At 40.2% G+C, this 17,078-nt stretch overlaps 1 protein-coding gene across 3 annotated transcripts in view; it reads right to left on the reverse strand.

The window, feature by feature from the left end:
* The window catches only part of syngap1a (synaptic Ras GTPase activating protein 1a), a 56,060-nt gene that overhangs the window by 24,151 nt on the left and 14,831 nt on the right, over positions 1-17,078 (reverse strand). For 2 of the 3 annotated variants that reach the window (XM_065283650.2, XM_065283670.2), the window contains exon 4: positions 483-577. In XM_065283650.2, the coding sequence (XP_065139722.1) occupies positions 483-577 (95 nt within the window). Of the gene's footprint in view, positions 1-482; positions 578-16,134; positions 16,852-17,078 lie in introns of those variants that run through there. The other variant, XM_065283661.2, reaches the window with a different exon arrangement.

Below are 17,078 nucleotides of genomic sequence, written 5' to 3' on the forward strand. Positions count from 1 at the left end.
CACTCTTTAATGCATATTACAAACATAGATTAACCTTATTGAAGTAATAAGTTATGTCACAAGGTCTCTCTCTCTCTCTTTCGTAGCTTAATCTCGCACGGCACCCAGATACAAAAACTACACACTTCACACACGTGTCACGTGCTGTTTAAAGAGGAACTTTTTCCAATACGGCATACTACTTAGGGTGGATATTTATCAAACTGGTAATCATGGACAGTTATCACAGAGCACAAGTGTTTGTCAGCGGTCTGAGGCGTCGCTCATGATGGCAGATGTGTTTATCCACAGTCCTCACACCATGTTGACATGAGCTAAAATTAAATGACTCAATATTCTTCACAGCCAACTCTCACAAAAGCTCATATTAAAAAGAAGGCACAGAAAGTACTTGACATACAGGAGAAGTCATTGCTCTAATTTCATTTGCACTTAAGAAAGAAAGCAAACGTCGGCAGTGTGTCAGGTGTGTCAGGACTTACAGGCTGTCGGAATGGCTGGGCAGGTGCAGTGGGCGGAGTTTCCATGCTTCTCTGCCGCGATGTGGCAAAGCTCTTCCTGCGAGCACGAGCGTGCTCTAAAACACACCAGAGGAAGAGAGAAAGAGAAAGAGAGAGAGAGAAAGAGGGAGATATGAATAATTATTGGCTCAGAGTGAAGAGAAATGCAGGACACACACAAACATACACTCGACTGCGTCTCTGTGGGCTGTTGTCAGTGTTTTGTCTTGTTTTAATGGTGATTCATCCCTCAGGACACCAAACCTTTGTAGAAAGTACATTTCTGCTGCTATAAATAGACACACTGCCTCCATCCACCCTACATGCATCTCTCTCTCTCTTCAGGTACATAATGAAGCTTTTCAGTATCATGATTTCAGAAATAAAAATACAAGAGTCAAAACAATTTTAGAAAACATACAGACATAAACATAGAAATACTGATCTGTTTGGTCTGTGACACATAATATCATATGATCAGTCACACGTGTGGTAACAATCATTGATGAAACATGAAACACCGAACAAAAGAACAAAAAACGGAGGGAAATACAGAACAGAAAAACATTAAACGGAGGGGAACACCGAACAGAAGAACATTAAACGGAGGGGAACACAGAACAGATGAACATTAAACAGAGGGGAACACCGAACAGAAGAACATTAAACGGAGGGGAACACCGAACAGAAGAACATTAAACGGAGAGGAACACCGAACAGAAGAACATTAAACGGAGGGGAACACCGAACAGAAGAACATTAAACGGAGGGGAACACCGAACAGAAGAACAATAAACGGAGGGGAACACCGAACAGAAAAACATTAAACGGAGGGGAACACCGAACAGAAGAACAATAAACGGATGGGAACACCGAACAGAAGAACAATAAACGGAGGGGAACACCGAACAGAAGAACAATAAACGGAGGAGAACACCGAACAGAAGAACAATAAACGAAGGGAAACACAGAACAGAAGAACAATAAACGGAGGGGAACACCGAACAGAAGAAAAATAAACGGAGGGGAACACCGAACAGAAGAACAATAAACGGAGGGGAACACCGAACAGAAGAACAATAAACGGAGGAGAACACCGAACAGAAGAACAATAAACGGAGGGGAACACCGAACAGAAGAACAATTAACGGAGGGGAACACCGAACAGAAGAACAATAAACGGAGGGGAACACCGAACAGAAGAACAATAAACGGAGGGGAACACCGAACAGAAGAACAATAAACGGAGGAGAACACCGAACAGAAGAACAATAAACGGAGGGGAACACCGAACAGAAGAACAATTAACGGAGGGGAACACCGAACAGAAGAACAATAAACGGAGGAGAACACCGAACAGAAGAACAATAAACGGATGGGAACACCGAACAGAAGAACAATAAACGGAGGGGAACACCGAACAGAAAAACATTAAACGGAGGGGAACACCGAACAGAAGAACAATAAACGGATGGGAACACCGAACAGAAGAACAATAAACGGAGGGGAACACCGAACAGAAGAACAATAAACGGAGGAGAACACCGAACAGAAGAACAATAAACGAAGGGAAACACAGAACAGAAGAACAATAAACGGAGGGGAACACCGAACAGAAGAAAAATAAACGGAGGGGAACACCGAACAGAAGAACAATAAATGGAGGGGAACACCGAACAGAAGAACAATAAACGGAGGAGAACACCGAACAGAAGAACAATAAACGGAGGGGAACACCGAACAGAAGAACAATTAACGGAGGGGAACACCGAACAGAAGAACAATAAACGGAGGGGAACACCGAACAGAAGAACAATAAACGGAGGGGAACACCGAACAGAAGAACAATAAACGGAGGAGAACACCGAACAGAAGAACAATAAACGGAGGGGAACACCGAACAGAAGAACAATAAACGGAGGGGAACACCGAACAGAAGAACAATAAACGGAGGAGAACACCGAACAGAAGAACAATAAACGGAGGGGAACACCGAACAGAAGAACAATTAACGGAGGGGAACACCGAACAGAAGAACAATAAACGGAGGGGAACACCGAACAGAAGAACAATAAACGGAGGGGAACACCGAACAGAAGAACAATAAACGGAGGGGAACACCGAACAGAAGAACAATAAACGGATGGGAACACCGAACAGAAGAACAATAAACGCAGGGGAACACCGAACAGAAGAACAATAAACGGAGGGGAACACCGAACAGAAGAACAATAAACGGAGGGGAACACCGAACAGAAGAACAATAAACGGAGGGAAACACAGAACAGAAGAACAATAAACGGAGGGGAACACCGAACAGAAGAACAATAAACGGAGGGAAACACCGAACAGAAGAACAATAAACGGAGGGGAACACCGAACAGAAGAACAATAAACGGAGGGGAGCACCGAACAGAAGAACAATAAACGGAGGGGAACACCGAACAGAAGAACAATAAACGGAGGGGAACACCGAACAGAAGAGCATTAAACGGAGGGGAACACCGAACAGAAGAACAATAAACGGAGGAGAACACCGAACAGAAGAACAATAAACGCAGGGGAACACCGAACAGAAGAACAATAAACGGAGGGGAACACCGAACAGAAGAACAATAAACGGAGGGGAACACCGAACTGAAGAACAATAAACGGAGGGGAACACCGAACAGAAGAACAATAAACGGAGGGGAACACCGAACAGAAGAACAATAAACGGAGGGAAACACAGAACAGAAGAACAATAAACGGAGGGGAACACCGAACAGAAGAACAATAAACGGAGGGGAACACCGAACAGAAGAACAATAAGCGGAGGGAAACACAGAAAAGAAGAACAATAAACGGAGGGGAACACCGAACAGAAGAACAATAAACGGAGGGGAACACCGAACAGAAGAACAATAAACGGAGGGAAACACCGAACAGAAGAACAATTAACGGAGGGGAACACCGAACAGAAGAACAATAAACGGAGGGGAACACCGAACAGAAGAACAATAAACGGAGGGAAACACAGAACAGAAGAACAATAAACGGAGGGGAACACCGAACAGAAGAACAATAAACGAAGGGGAACACCGAACAGAAGAACAATAAGCGGAGGGAAACACCGAACAGAAGAACAATAAGCGGAGGGAAACACAGAACAGAAGAACAATAAACGGAGGGGAACACCGAACAGAAGAACAATAAACGGAGGGGAACACCGAACAGAAGAACAATAAACGGAGGGGAACAACGAACAGAAGAGCATTAAACGGAGGGGAACACCGAACAGAAGAACAATAAACGGATGGGAACCCCGAACAGAAGAACAATAAACGCAGGGGAACACCGAACAGAAGAACAATAAACGGAGGGGAACACCGAACAGAAGAACAATAAACGGAGGGGAACACCGAACAGAAGAACAATAAACGGAGGGGAACACCGAACAGAAGAACAATAAACGGAGGGAAACACAGAACAGAAGAACAATAAACGGAGGGGAACACCGAACAGAAGAACAATAAACGGAGGGAAACACCGAACAGAAGAACAATAAACGGAGGGGAACACCGAACAGAAGAACAATAAACGGAGGGGAACACCGAACAGAAGAACAATAAACGGAGGGGAACACCGAACAGAAGAGCATTAAACGGAGGGGAACACCGAACAGAAGAACAATAAACGGAGGAGAACACCGAACAGAAGAACAATAAACGCAGGGGAACACCGAACAGAAGAACAATAAATGGAGGGGAACACCGAACAGAAGAACAATAAACGGAGGGGAACACCGAACTGAAGAACAATAAACGGAGGGGAACACCGAACAGAAGAACAATAAACGGAGGGGAACACCGAACAGAAGAACAATAAACGGAGGGAAACACAGAACAGAAGAACAATAAACGGAGGGGAACACCGAACAGAAGAACAATAAACGGAGGGGAACACCGAACAGAAGAACAATAAGCGGAGGGAAACACCGAAAAGAAGAACAATAAACGGAGGGGAACACCGAACAGAAGAACAATAAACGGAGGGGAACACCGAACAGAAGAACAATAAACGGAGGGAAACACCGAACAGAAGAACAATTAACGGAGGGGAACACCGAACAGAAGAACAATAAACGGAGGGGAACACCGAACAGAAGAACAGTAAACGGAGGGAAACACAGAACAGAAGAACAATAAACGGAGGGGAACACCGAACAGAAGAACAATAAACGAAGGGGAACACCGAACAGAAAAGCATAAAATGGAGAGGAACACCGAACAGAACAACAATAAACGGAGGGGAACACCGAACAGAAAAGCATAAAATGGAGAGGAACACCGAACAGAACAACAATAAACGGAGGGGAATACTGCACAGAAGAACAATAAATGGAGGGGAACACCGAACAGAGGACAGAAGAGCATTTAACAGAGGGAAACACCGAAGAAAAATAAATGGGGGGAACACCGAACAGAAGAACAATAAATGGAGGGGAACACCGAACAGAATAACAATAAATAGAGGGGAACACCAAACTGAAATACCATTAAACAAAGGGGAACACCAAATAGAAGAGCATTAAATGGAGGGGAATACCAAACAGAACACAGAACAGAAGAGCATTAAATGGAGGTGAAAACCAAATAGAAGAGCATTAAACAGAGGAGAATCTTAAAGATGTCACTGTTTTAAATTTGATGATGTGTGATGCGGGGATGCACTTAAAGGGGGCGTTTTTCGCAATCCCATTGTCCAAACTTTAGTTGGTGTGTAAGCTTAGAGCATAAATAAAATGAAAAAGATCAAAGTTTAATGCCAAGCAATATATTTTCTTTTACAGAATTCACTTTTCAAGGACTATAGAGAACAGCCGGTTTGGACTACAGCGCTCGAATTCCCAGATAAATGTCGATATAAAAGTTCAAAACAATAAACCAGCTACACAATCACAACACACTAAACCAGCTACACAATCACAACACACTAAACCAGCTACACAATCATAACACACTAAACCAGCTACACAATCAGAACTTGTTACATATTTCTGAAGGAGGGACTTTACTGAACAAGGAAGACATCAGCCTGTTTTTGGAACAGTGAAAACAGCGCTATAGAGATAAGTAAATTATGTGAAAATACACACGAAACATGAACACATGTTATATTGCACACTGTAAACACAATCACAGCTTCAAAAACACAGGAAAAATGTCCGCTTTAATGATGGTGATATTATTTCTCTATGCTTTACTAACTTCTGTTCTTGGTATTTTTGCAAAATCTTTATTTATATTCAAACTCCTATATCATTTGCATTACATACAACATTTATTTGACTTAATTGGTAAAGGTGTTAGTGAGACAAGTAGGGGGTGCTCACCCTGTGGTCTGTGTGGGTCCTAACACCCCATTTTAGTGACGGGGACACTATACTGTCAAAAAGCACCGTCCTTCGGATGAGACGTTAAACCGAGGTCCTGACTCTCTAAACCAGGAAATATGCCAATATATCGCCTCGGGTCACAGTATCGAAGCACTGCAACCCAACTTCTGTATCGTGACACTTATCATATTGTGAGATTCTCGCCGATACACAGCCCTATTAATAAGGACAATATAATCTGCTTTAATAATTTAAATTCTATTCTTTATACTAGGCCTTTATATTTAGTCATTTTTCAGTGGTTTCTTTGTGTTTATTGTAAAGCTGCTTTGTAGCAATGAAACCAAGTAAAGAAGTGCTATATAAATAAATGTGACTTAATAAATGTTATGGGATTTGAGTTTTAGTAATATCAATCCTATGCTGCATAGTCTCTAAAACATCAGTGTTAGTTTTTTGCAAATTACAAAACACACAAAATATTTATTTTAGAAATAAATGGCTATCATCTAAAGATCACATCTCAATAATCAATAACTGTTAATATATGACGTAGATCTAAAAATGTTTAAAGATTTTAAAAACTTAGTTTTATTATGAACAGTGGGTCTCATTCACTAATAATAGCGTATGTTTTTCGTATTTATACGCACACTTGGAACTTCTAATGAACATCTCACTCACAAATGTTTGCGTACGCATGCTAAATGAGACCCATTGAATGGGCAAACAAAAAATTAAGAATTATAATTTGTATCAAAGGGGACATTTCACAAGACTTTTTTAAGATGTCAAATAAATCTTTGGTGTCCCCAGAGTACATGTGTAAAGTTTTAGCTCAAAATACCTCACAGATTATATTATAAGATGTTAAAATTGCCACTTTGTAGATGTGAGCAATAATGTGCTGATTTTGGGTGTGTCCTTTAAAATGCAAAAAGCTGATCTCTGAACTTATTGGCAGTGCTGTGGTTGGATTGTGGAGATCACAAGGGGAGACAAATTTCAATGATCTATTTTTTCACATTCTTGCAGAGAATGGTTTACCAAAACTAAGTTACTGGGTTGATCTGCATTGGGGACCCAATTATATCACTTAAACATGGAAAAAGTCAGATTTTGATATATGTCCCCTTTAAGAAATAAAAGCCAATGTGTTCAATTATCTTCATAAAGTGCCCCACAAATTTCCACATAAATTCTTATATCTGCTCTTCCCACTCAATGTAAGTGTACGGGATTTCTTTAAAACTCACGCAGCACATCTGAAATCTGATGATCAATCCTGACTCTGTAAAGCAAACAGGATGAGTTAATGCTGAAGGTCAATGTTTGGTTAAAGGTTTGTTTGGTAATAGTGATATATGACAGATGAAACACTGCTTACATGCGTTCATCTCACAGTTCTCTCAGTCTTTCTGTTTCTTATTAAGTTTTTCTCAGAATTTAAGGTTGTCTTTGTTTGGTCGTCATGGAAACTGCCTCCATTTAAGCAAAAATGATACACAGACCTCAGCACACAACACACACACAACCAAAACACAATTACACACATGGTGACAAAAAACCCATTAATTCATCATAAAAACCTCTGAGCTGTTCAGATTGTAAATTACACGTATAATCAAATGTGTTTAGATCATACATGTAACACACACACAAACACACACAAACACCACAATGCAATTCTAGATGTTAATGCAATGTCAGGTTGAAGTGTGTGTGTGTGTGGGTGGAAATAGCTGAAAGCATCACGCACGCATGCACACACACACACACACACACACACACAGTCAGATATAGATGTAGAGTTGAGGAAGGGTCTCAGTGTGGGTGGGTTTGAGCTGCAGCTCACGGGTATCAGAATAAATGAGAGAAAACCTCCACATATCTGTGTACTTAAATCTAGAAACATATCTGAATGAAAAACACCACACAAAATACAAGTTTTGTGGATTTTAATGCATGTCTGGTTATTTATATGCTGGTGTACAATGTCAGTAGTCGTACAAGTTTATAACTTTGACTCCACACTTGGATATAAAAACACATTGACGTCTATAAAAATGATTGAATTACACACAGAAGGTTTTTTTTACAGCCATATTAATATTCAATTCAATTCAATTTATATAATGCTTTTCACAATTGGTAATTGTACAGCAGCTTTTCAATAGAAGCAGAGAAAACACAGAAAAATCAACAGACAAATACAGCGGCTATGAATAAACTTTACAACAAGTGTATTAATAATGTCTTGTATACAAGAGGGTGGCAAGATAAGCCATTGTCGGCTGACTCCCTGGGGTTGAAAAAAACCCTAGGAGAAAAACCTCAGGGAGGAACAAAAAGTCCTAGGAGAGAAAAAAACCCTTGGGATATATATATATATAAACGGATAAGGAGATTTTACAGGTTCTGTCAGTGATCTGCACAACCAATAGAGGTCATTGATTCACCCCAAATCTCTAAAATTTTGCTTTCCACTACGCTGCCTATGAAGTCTGTCTGAATGTGTTTCTCCTGAAGCTGGCTTCATGTCTCCGAAGTCATTGCGTCATGAGGCAGCAAGATGTCATCTGTCATTTTAATCTTGTTTTCAGGCAAGTGATAAATAAAAGGTGAATGTGTTGTAAAGACAAATGTTAAACTGATCTTTAGATCCATTGCTTTGTTTAGAAACTGGGGGTTAAATGGGTATAATGTTACAAAATCATCTTAGTTTGATTCACATTCACAAGGCAATATTTTCAAATGAACCAGACTTTGTTAATGTAAGTCACGTGTGAGTAAACTCTTCTTTAATTGGTCAGAGTGCATTGGTTTATTTTCCATGATTCCAAAGTTATCTGATTATTGTGTGGATATTTTATAACTTCATTCTTTTGAGCAGGAATCAAAACTTTTTACTTACTATTACAGAGAAGAGAAATTAGAAGACATAACTTAAGGAACAGGTGCGTTTTGGTTTTGAATGGCGTTGATGTGCTCATCAGAATTCATCACCTATCATGAGCTATCATGTATGTTCATGGTTAATAAAGCAATAAGCCAGCCTGTTCATTGGTCTGTTGTTTCAGATTGTTTTCACACTTACAGTGAACCGCTCCAGACTTTGTTTGCAATCAGGTCAAAAGCACCTCATTCATGCGCTCTCAAAGCGGTTGTTTTGGTGCGGATCAAGCGTGACTGCCATGTTCACATGTGCCCACCAAAGGTGGTGTGCACACCAAAGCTTTTAAACATGGCTGAAAATGCCAGGCAGATGCCAACTACCAGCTTTTTTTCAGCTGAGCACTTTGGTTGTTGTGATAATTTGATTATCAGTCATTGAACAATGCGCCAGTAGGTTGTTGTGATGTTTATCCCGCCCCTACTCCACTGTGATTGGACGGCCAAGTGAGAAGTGACACAGGCTGTGTCTCAATCAGCTCCCTTGTTCAGTAGACATTTTAAGGGCTGTCTCAATCGCAAAATCCTTCTAGTCTACTGATACATTCGTTCCCTAAAGATTCCCACAATGCAAAGGAAAAAGCAGTGAGCATTGATGGTCCCTATGTTCCCTTACTGGAAATAACTTGACCTTTTCTAAAGTTTTCAACCGAAAATCACACGAGCCAACCCAATAAACTTCATGAAATGCAACAGAACTTTTATAAAGGTAAACGATTGTTTTAGTTTTATTAAAAACACACATCGCTGGACATGAAGGGACCACAACCTACTTAATAACCTACAAATTTATGCATGAATATGTAAGAGAATAATAAAAGCGTTTCATGATATATTTTATCAAGCGTTTTAAAATGAAGTCAGAAAGATGTGGATTTCGCTGGTTGTTGATGAATAACCTGCATACACAATATACTGATTCATAACCTTGGGAGCTAGGGAACGAATTGAGAAACAGCCACTGACGAGCTGAGCGTTTCACCCCATGTTGAATATTTTTTAAGTCTCGGTGCTCAGCGCAGATTGCTCACTGTAAAAAATTAGCTGTAATTTTGCAGCTGATTGCCAGTAACTTACTGTAGAAGATAAAGACTGAAGAAAATGTTTCATGTTCATTTAACTTTGAACAAACTGTTGCCAGTAAATAACATCAATGTAAAATCTAGTTGCCAGTAATACCCAGAAATAGTGTAATTTCTACAGATTTTTTTTTTACAGTGCTGGCTTTTTGAAAAGTGCCGTGCTGCCATTGAAAACAATTAAAAACATATGCCAGCATAAGCATCTTGGTGTGCACACACCCACTAAACGAATCAAACAATGGAAGAAAATGCACCAGGTTCCAAAAAAAAGGTTCAGGTGTGAAAATATCCTAAAAGTTGTAAAGCTATTGTGTTCCTTTTCCACCAAGGCAGTTTGAGCTCTGGTTCAGAGTCAAAACTTAATTTAAAATCCGTTCTTTCTTGTTTGACATCTAAAGCGCCGGCTCCGAACAAGGAAATTTGCTTCTTAAGTAGCACCAAAACATTGTTGGTCTAGAATTAAGAACCAATTATGTCAGGGTCTGGGTTACTGTGACACGATACTAGGAGGGTAGCTACATGCTAAGGCTAATGCTGTTCTGTGTAAATGATCAAATATCTTAAGCCTGTACTGTTTTTCTGGGTTGCAACCTCCGTTTATATATATATTACCTCAAGCTGAACATACACGTTGGATTCGCCGCATTTGGATGCCAATGTAGGTACTCAAAACCATTGACCATTGATAATAATGTATTGTAACATCAAATGTTGTTGGTGTGTTTGACGCTGCCGTGCTAACATTGCTTGGAAAAATGAGACATATAGAGCACTAACTCTGAAAGGGGGCGTTGGAGACTTGTTTCTGCCTGGGATAAAATTGCGGCAATTAGCAACATGGCCCAATTTCCAACAATCCAATCAGTTCTCAATGGACAAAATCAAGTCCCACCCTACATTTTTACCCATTTAAGAAGCAGTTTTACTCTGAAAAACATCACGATACAGAAAAGACGAAAATTGCTAATTCAGTTTCATGGTGACTTTAAAGCACAAATCTTTATTTACGTTTCAGAATGACCCAGATTGGATGTATCCTGTCTGATATGTTCACTACCATAATGAAGATGAATGTATAATAACTCACTCTTTAATAAGCAGGTCAAATTCATGATTTAAAGGGGACATATCCAGGGTTCTAAATTAAGATTTAAGATAATGGTGTTAATAAAAACTTACTAGCCAGTTAGGCCGGTGATGCATGAGGCATTGCATGCATGATACATAAAGCTCTGTTCTCGGTCATTTATCTCTCTGGCGTTACTTCCTACATTTCCCATGAACACTGTGCCGTAATGCTACGTGATGATGTTTCTTACACCAATTGGCTGCGCGCAATTTGCAGCGAAACCAGCGCGAGAAACCGTGGAAACGAACGGAGCGCGTCCACCAGAAAACACAAGGAAGAAGGAGAACGAACGGGCAGAGCAGGGAGGATAGACTGAAAGACAGCGGTGTCGCTAGACCCCTTTTACTGGGGCATGTGCACCAGTGTAAATCTTTTGTGCCGAGTTATAAATGTCAAGTTTAAATTTTAGCAGTTAACTATTGTATTCCTTTACAAAGATAATAGCAGCAAAAACAGATCTATATGCAATGCAGTTAGCCAATTCAAAAGGCGAGTGAGTAATTATGAAAACATGACGAGAAGTAAGTTTCTAAATAATAAAGATAATTATCTTATTTTGACTCGATCATTATTGGCTTCTGTAGATGGACATCAGAAGTGTTTTGTGCAAAGCAGGGAAAGAGAAGGAGAAAGGAGAGTTGATGAGTTTAAGGGAGGTAAGACAAACTACATCCTCACCCTGTCAGGTCTCAAACATTAGAGGAAAAATCTCAGGAAAACCTCTTGTCAAGTCTATAGGATTGCATTGTTGCTGAGAAAATCCACAGATGTGTGTGTTATACTGTTCTGTATTTTCAGATATGAAATTAATATTTAGTTTACTAATATTTAACTCTAGGACACTACATAAACAGTTAGCAGTAACTATGACTTAGATTATTTAGTATAGCACTCATAAAATGACTGGTTTCTTAAAATATTCTTGTAAAAATAAGTTAATAATCATTGCTATCATTGTATAATGTAGAAAATATTTCTCTGCTGTCATTATTTTCAAACATGTTATGCCAAGTATGCCTCCAAACATGTTAATAATGTTAGGTATGATGAAGATTATACTTAAATATTTTTAAATACATATTTATCTTTCGCAGTACCTGTTGCACTTTAGAATAGTGGGTTAAGCAAAGGACATTGTATAGAAGTATTGCACACTTCTTGCACACAGCAGGCTTTCAAAAAAGTCAGCAAAAAAGTAAAGCTTTATGTCTATCGACAGAGAAACGAAGAAAGCTAATGTTTGATCACGAAAATGTTTTGTCATGATTGTTGCATGTACGCGAAAGAAAAAACAAATCATTGTTGCATTCAGTGCAGTGAGTGACACTTATAATTTCTCTTATTTTCACCAGAAAAAATTTGGCTAGTGGAAATGCACATTGGCTGGGGGTCAAAAAAGTGAATTTAGAACCCTGGACATATCATAAAAATCTGACTTTTCATGTTTAAGTGCTTTAATTGGGTCCCCAGCAGTGTTGGGAACGTTACTTTAAAAAAGTAATTAGTTATAGTTACTAATTACTTCTCACAAATAGTAACTGAGTTAGTAACTGCGTTATATTATTATAAAAGTAATTAATTACCAGGAAAAGTAATTACTGCGTTACTTTAAAAAAATTAATATTTCAAATAACTTGAATTCCCCTTACAAAATTAAATATGTTAAATGACTAAAATGGATACTAAAGAGAAATCACTAATTTTGTGGCAGCATGTGACGATGTGAGGTGCTTTATTAGATCAGAATTACTTGCCACAGACGTGGAGAGACTTTTTCTTCATGGGCATAAGTTGCGCATTACACAAACATTCTTGCCTTTCACCTCAACAATGGAAAAGTAGTGCTTTATACTTTGTGTTTGCGACCGCTACCTTTGAGCTTGTTGTACTTGCAATCGCCCTGTCGCCGGTGTTTTCGGAGTGATTGATGCGCGATGACCGGGCTGCATGTCAGTGCTTTGAGATGGGGCACAGTCAGCAGCAGCACCGCTGCTCGTTGAGAAGAGAAAACGACGCGTATTTTCATGTCAGTCTATAAAAGTCTCCAACCACGCCAAAAAAGATAGCTAGATTTGTCCTATAAAGTCGCTAAAGTGATAGAAAGTTGCTAAATCTAGCGACAAAGTGACCAAGTTTTTCAGACTTTTTAACACTGCTGCTCGCTCCTCGGACTTGGACTGCGCGTGTCGGCGGGCCTTTTTGTGAACTCTGCCTCTGGTTGGCTACCGATGGAAATTAAGCCAATCACCATCCGTTATGTTTCTCACAACACACACAAGAGAAAAACAGTGTTTGGCTGAGAGAGTGAGCATACGCGGCTGAAAATCACTATTCACTACAGTAAGATCAATTTTAGTAACGCGCAGCATTTTAATGTCAGTAACGATAACGGCGTTATAACGGGGGAAACAGTAATTTATTTGATTACTCGTTACTGAAAAAAATAACGCAGTTACTAACGCCAATTACTTATAACGCCGTTATTCCCATCACTGGTCCCCAGTGCTTTTATCAACCTAGAAAATGTGATAAAGATCAACCCAGTAACTTAGTTATGGCAAGCCATTCTGTGCAAGCATTTGTGAAAAATAGCTCATTGAAATTTGGCTCCCCTTATGATGTCAGAAAGAGATCTTATTATAATAATACCACCCCTTAATCTGTACTATCCAGACACAGCACTGACATTTAGTGCAGAGATCAGCTCATTTGAATTTTAAAGGACACACCCAGAAACGGCACATTGCTTACACCTACAATATAATATATTGCTTTAATAAATTATCTAGATGGTATTTTGATCTAAAACTTCACATACATACTCTGGGGACACCAAAGATTAATCTGACATCTTAAGAGAGTCTCGTAAAATGTCCCCTTTAAATAAATAAATCATAATTTGCATGCTTATGGCGCTGTAAAAATTTAACAATAAGACTTTACATTTAAAACCGGCGACTGGATAGTCACTGCTTCCTAATTAAAACACATAATACCCGATTAATTCAATTGAATGTTTGTTACAGTATGGCGGTGCGGTGACTTTAATGTTTTGCCATCATGCTTCATTCTTCCTGTTTAAACAGGACAAATATCACTACAGAGAAGAAAACGTGACTGTCAGCCGATGGGCTGATCTACACTCGGTAAAGATCAGAAATGAATAATACATCAAACATCTGTATGGCTCTCTGCTGGATGATATCAGATCAGATCAGATCCATATTTCATATTACAGACTGGTAAGAGAGACTCTGTGGTGAGATATGTTACAGTACAGCTCATGGATATATAAACACAAGGGTTGATGTAGGTGGTCTGTCTCTGAATACACAACTACATATTGTTTGAGTATTTGATATTCAGTAGGTAATCAACCGCATGCCAATGCCTTGGCAACACATTTAACCATATTTAAAGATAAAATGTGTTACTAACCACACAAAACAGAGCTGCAAAAGTAATGCTAAGCTTCAATCACTTCCATCTATCTGCCATCTGTGCAAACAAACACATTAAGTGCTGATGGCACATAAATCACACACTTTACCTTTAAATGTGTTCTGCAGATATCTGTGACGTCCCCCCACAGTCAACACGTGCCAAACACTGCAGAGTCTCTCTAACTTCACCAGCTCACAATCTTACCATACCACACTACACAGCATGGCAACAAACACAAAAACTCTTTTTAGATGTAGTTTAGATGTTGTTGACTCAAGTCTGTTCAAGTAAATATCGAATGAATTCAGCTGTACTGGAAACAGATGGTCAGGTGGAATGTGCTGCATTGTGGGATACAGTGGGTGCTTTTCTTCTTGCATCTTAGTTCCTCCTCTTAGGCATAAATAAATAGAATAAGGTATCCAAATAGGCAGGAGTTTCTGCTCTCAAACGTTGGGGGTGTGTCTGCTGTCCGCCCTGAAACCACACCCACTCGTGGGATACCTGCCGTCTCTCTCAACTTTCAATTACAGCTACAATCTAAATGGATTCTTGTGATTGTGATGTTAGGGGTGGGGCCATGCGCAGTGGCTCTGGTGCATCATTGAGTCACCATTTTAGCCCCGCCCATATAATCCTGAACTCAAAAATGTAGTCTGCATATGACACACTTGTATCCTAACTTATGACTCTTCACTTCTCCATCCTCATGGTGTAAACAATGCAATTAAAGAACTGAGACATCCTAGCACGAACAGTTTCGAGGAAACGAGGAAACCAGAAAGTATTTAAGAGTTCAGACAGAGCCGCTATCTGAAGTTTTAGTTCTTCAGGTAGAGCAGTAGTAAGTCACTATCCTGTAGGGGGGTCACTACACCTGTGGGGTGAAACAATGAAGTATACTTTGGGCTGCATCCAAAAGCTTAAGCAGCTGATTTGTGCAGCTCCAGGAAACACATTCAGACAGACTTCATAGGCAGCATAACGGAATTCAGTTTGAAAGTTTTGTGATAACTAATCCCGTATTTGAAAACCACTATACTTATATCTCGCTAGAAATGCAATAAAAAAAAATGCAATTGAAAAGCAATTGTAAAAAGTAAAAACATAACTTTATTTACACTAAGTTTGTGATACAGCTGCTTCTTGGCCGCCATTTTATTTTTTTGAACTTGACCAATCACATTCTCCATGCACACCCATGTACAGAATTGTGGGACAACAACAATGAAGTTGTCTCAGGAGACAGGAAGTAAATTCAGACGTGCCTTGACTCCTTCCTGCCTTGGAATGCTGCCTCTTAAGGGAGCATTTTAGAGGACGCAGCCATAGTTTATCTAAAGCTGTACACACACAAGCGCAATACACACATAACAATAACAAATTCTAACAATAACATGAATAGTTAAAGAGAAATTTTATATTATTTACTTATATAACAGTTATTATTTTCCAATTGAAGTTTCTGTCGCATTAAATTCACTCTTCTGGAAATCTCAGGGACAATTATGACTTTCTTAACAAGAATGTGACCGGATAAGGAGGGCTCACCTGGAAGTTAAAAATCACTGGAACACAAACACACACACACAAACACACACACACACACACGCACGCACAGAGAGAGAGAGATATCAGTCTGTCACTTACCGCAGCAGAGAGACAGGAGGCGTGAGGCCTGCGCGTGTCTCTCTCTCTCTACCTGTCTGTCTGTAAGCGCGTGTCTTTTCACGGACGAAACTTGCATGTAAAATCTTCAGTGAGATTAAAGTGACTCAAACTCTCCATCAGCTGTGCGTCTCCTGCTCGCTGTTCCCAGATCAGTTCTGCGGGAAAATCACTGCATGCTGTCTCTTATTCCATAACGTAAGCGCGTGTGACGCGATGCCGCTCATCTTCATAACTGATTTATTTCAAAATATCATCAATATTTCACGCATAATGAAGGCAATAAACGCGAAATAAACGCGTCCTCCAGCGGCCGCTCGGCTCTCTTTAATCCGCCTGACGAGTCCCTCCGTTCGGCCCGCGTTCGCTCGTGTCTCCGGCGCTCCGCTGCCGTTTCCAGGGTAACGCGCAGATTCCCGCCGGCGCTCATCGTTCGCTGCGCGGTGAATGAGACGGACGCGCGCGTGGCGGATTTCTCATTACTGTGGGCTCGGTCTTCATCATCCTGTGTTACTCGCGCATCTTCATCATCCGCAAATATTAATGTACAGTTCAGCGCGAGAATCAGACGCGCGGCGCGCGAGTCAGGAGCGATCCTGCGTGGGTGGACCGCGCGCGCATCCACATCATCTTCCTCATCTTCATCTCACACACTGACAAAAATCACGCAGCTCTCCTGTGCGCGTCTGACAGAGTGAAGCGCAGAGATCTTTTACTACACACACACACACACACACACACACACACACACACACACACCTCACTTTCGTGAACACACACAGAGAAAGAGATACACACACAAAAACACATCTCTTTCACACACACACACACACACACACTACTCTTTCACAAACACACACACACACACACACACACACACACACACACACACACACACACACACACACACACACACACACACACAC

Source organism: Paramisgurnus dabryanus, chromosome 19, assembly GCF_030506205.2.
Source record: "Paramisgurnus dabryanus chromosome 19, PD_genome_1.1, whole genome shotgun sequence".
NCBI lineage: Eukaryota > Metazoa > Chordata > Actinopteri > Cypriniformes > Cobitidae > Paramisgurnus > Paramisgurnus dabryanus.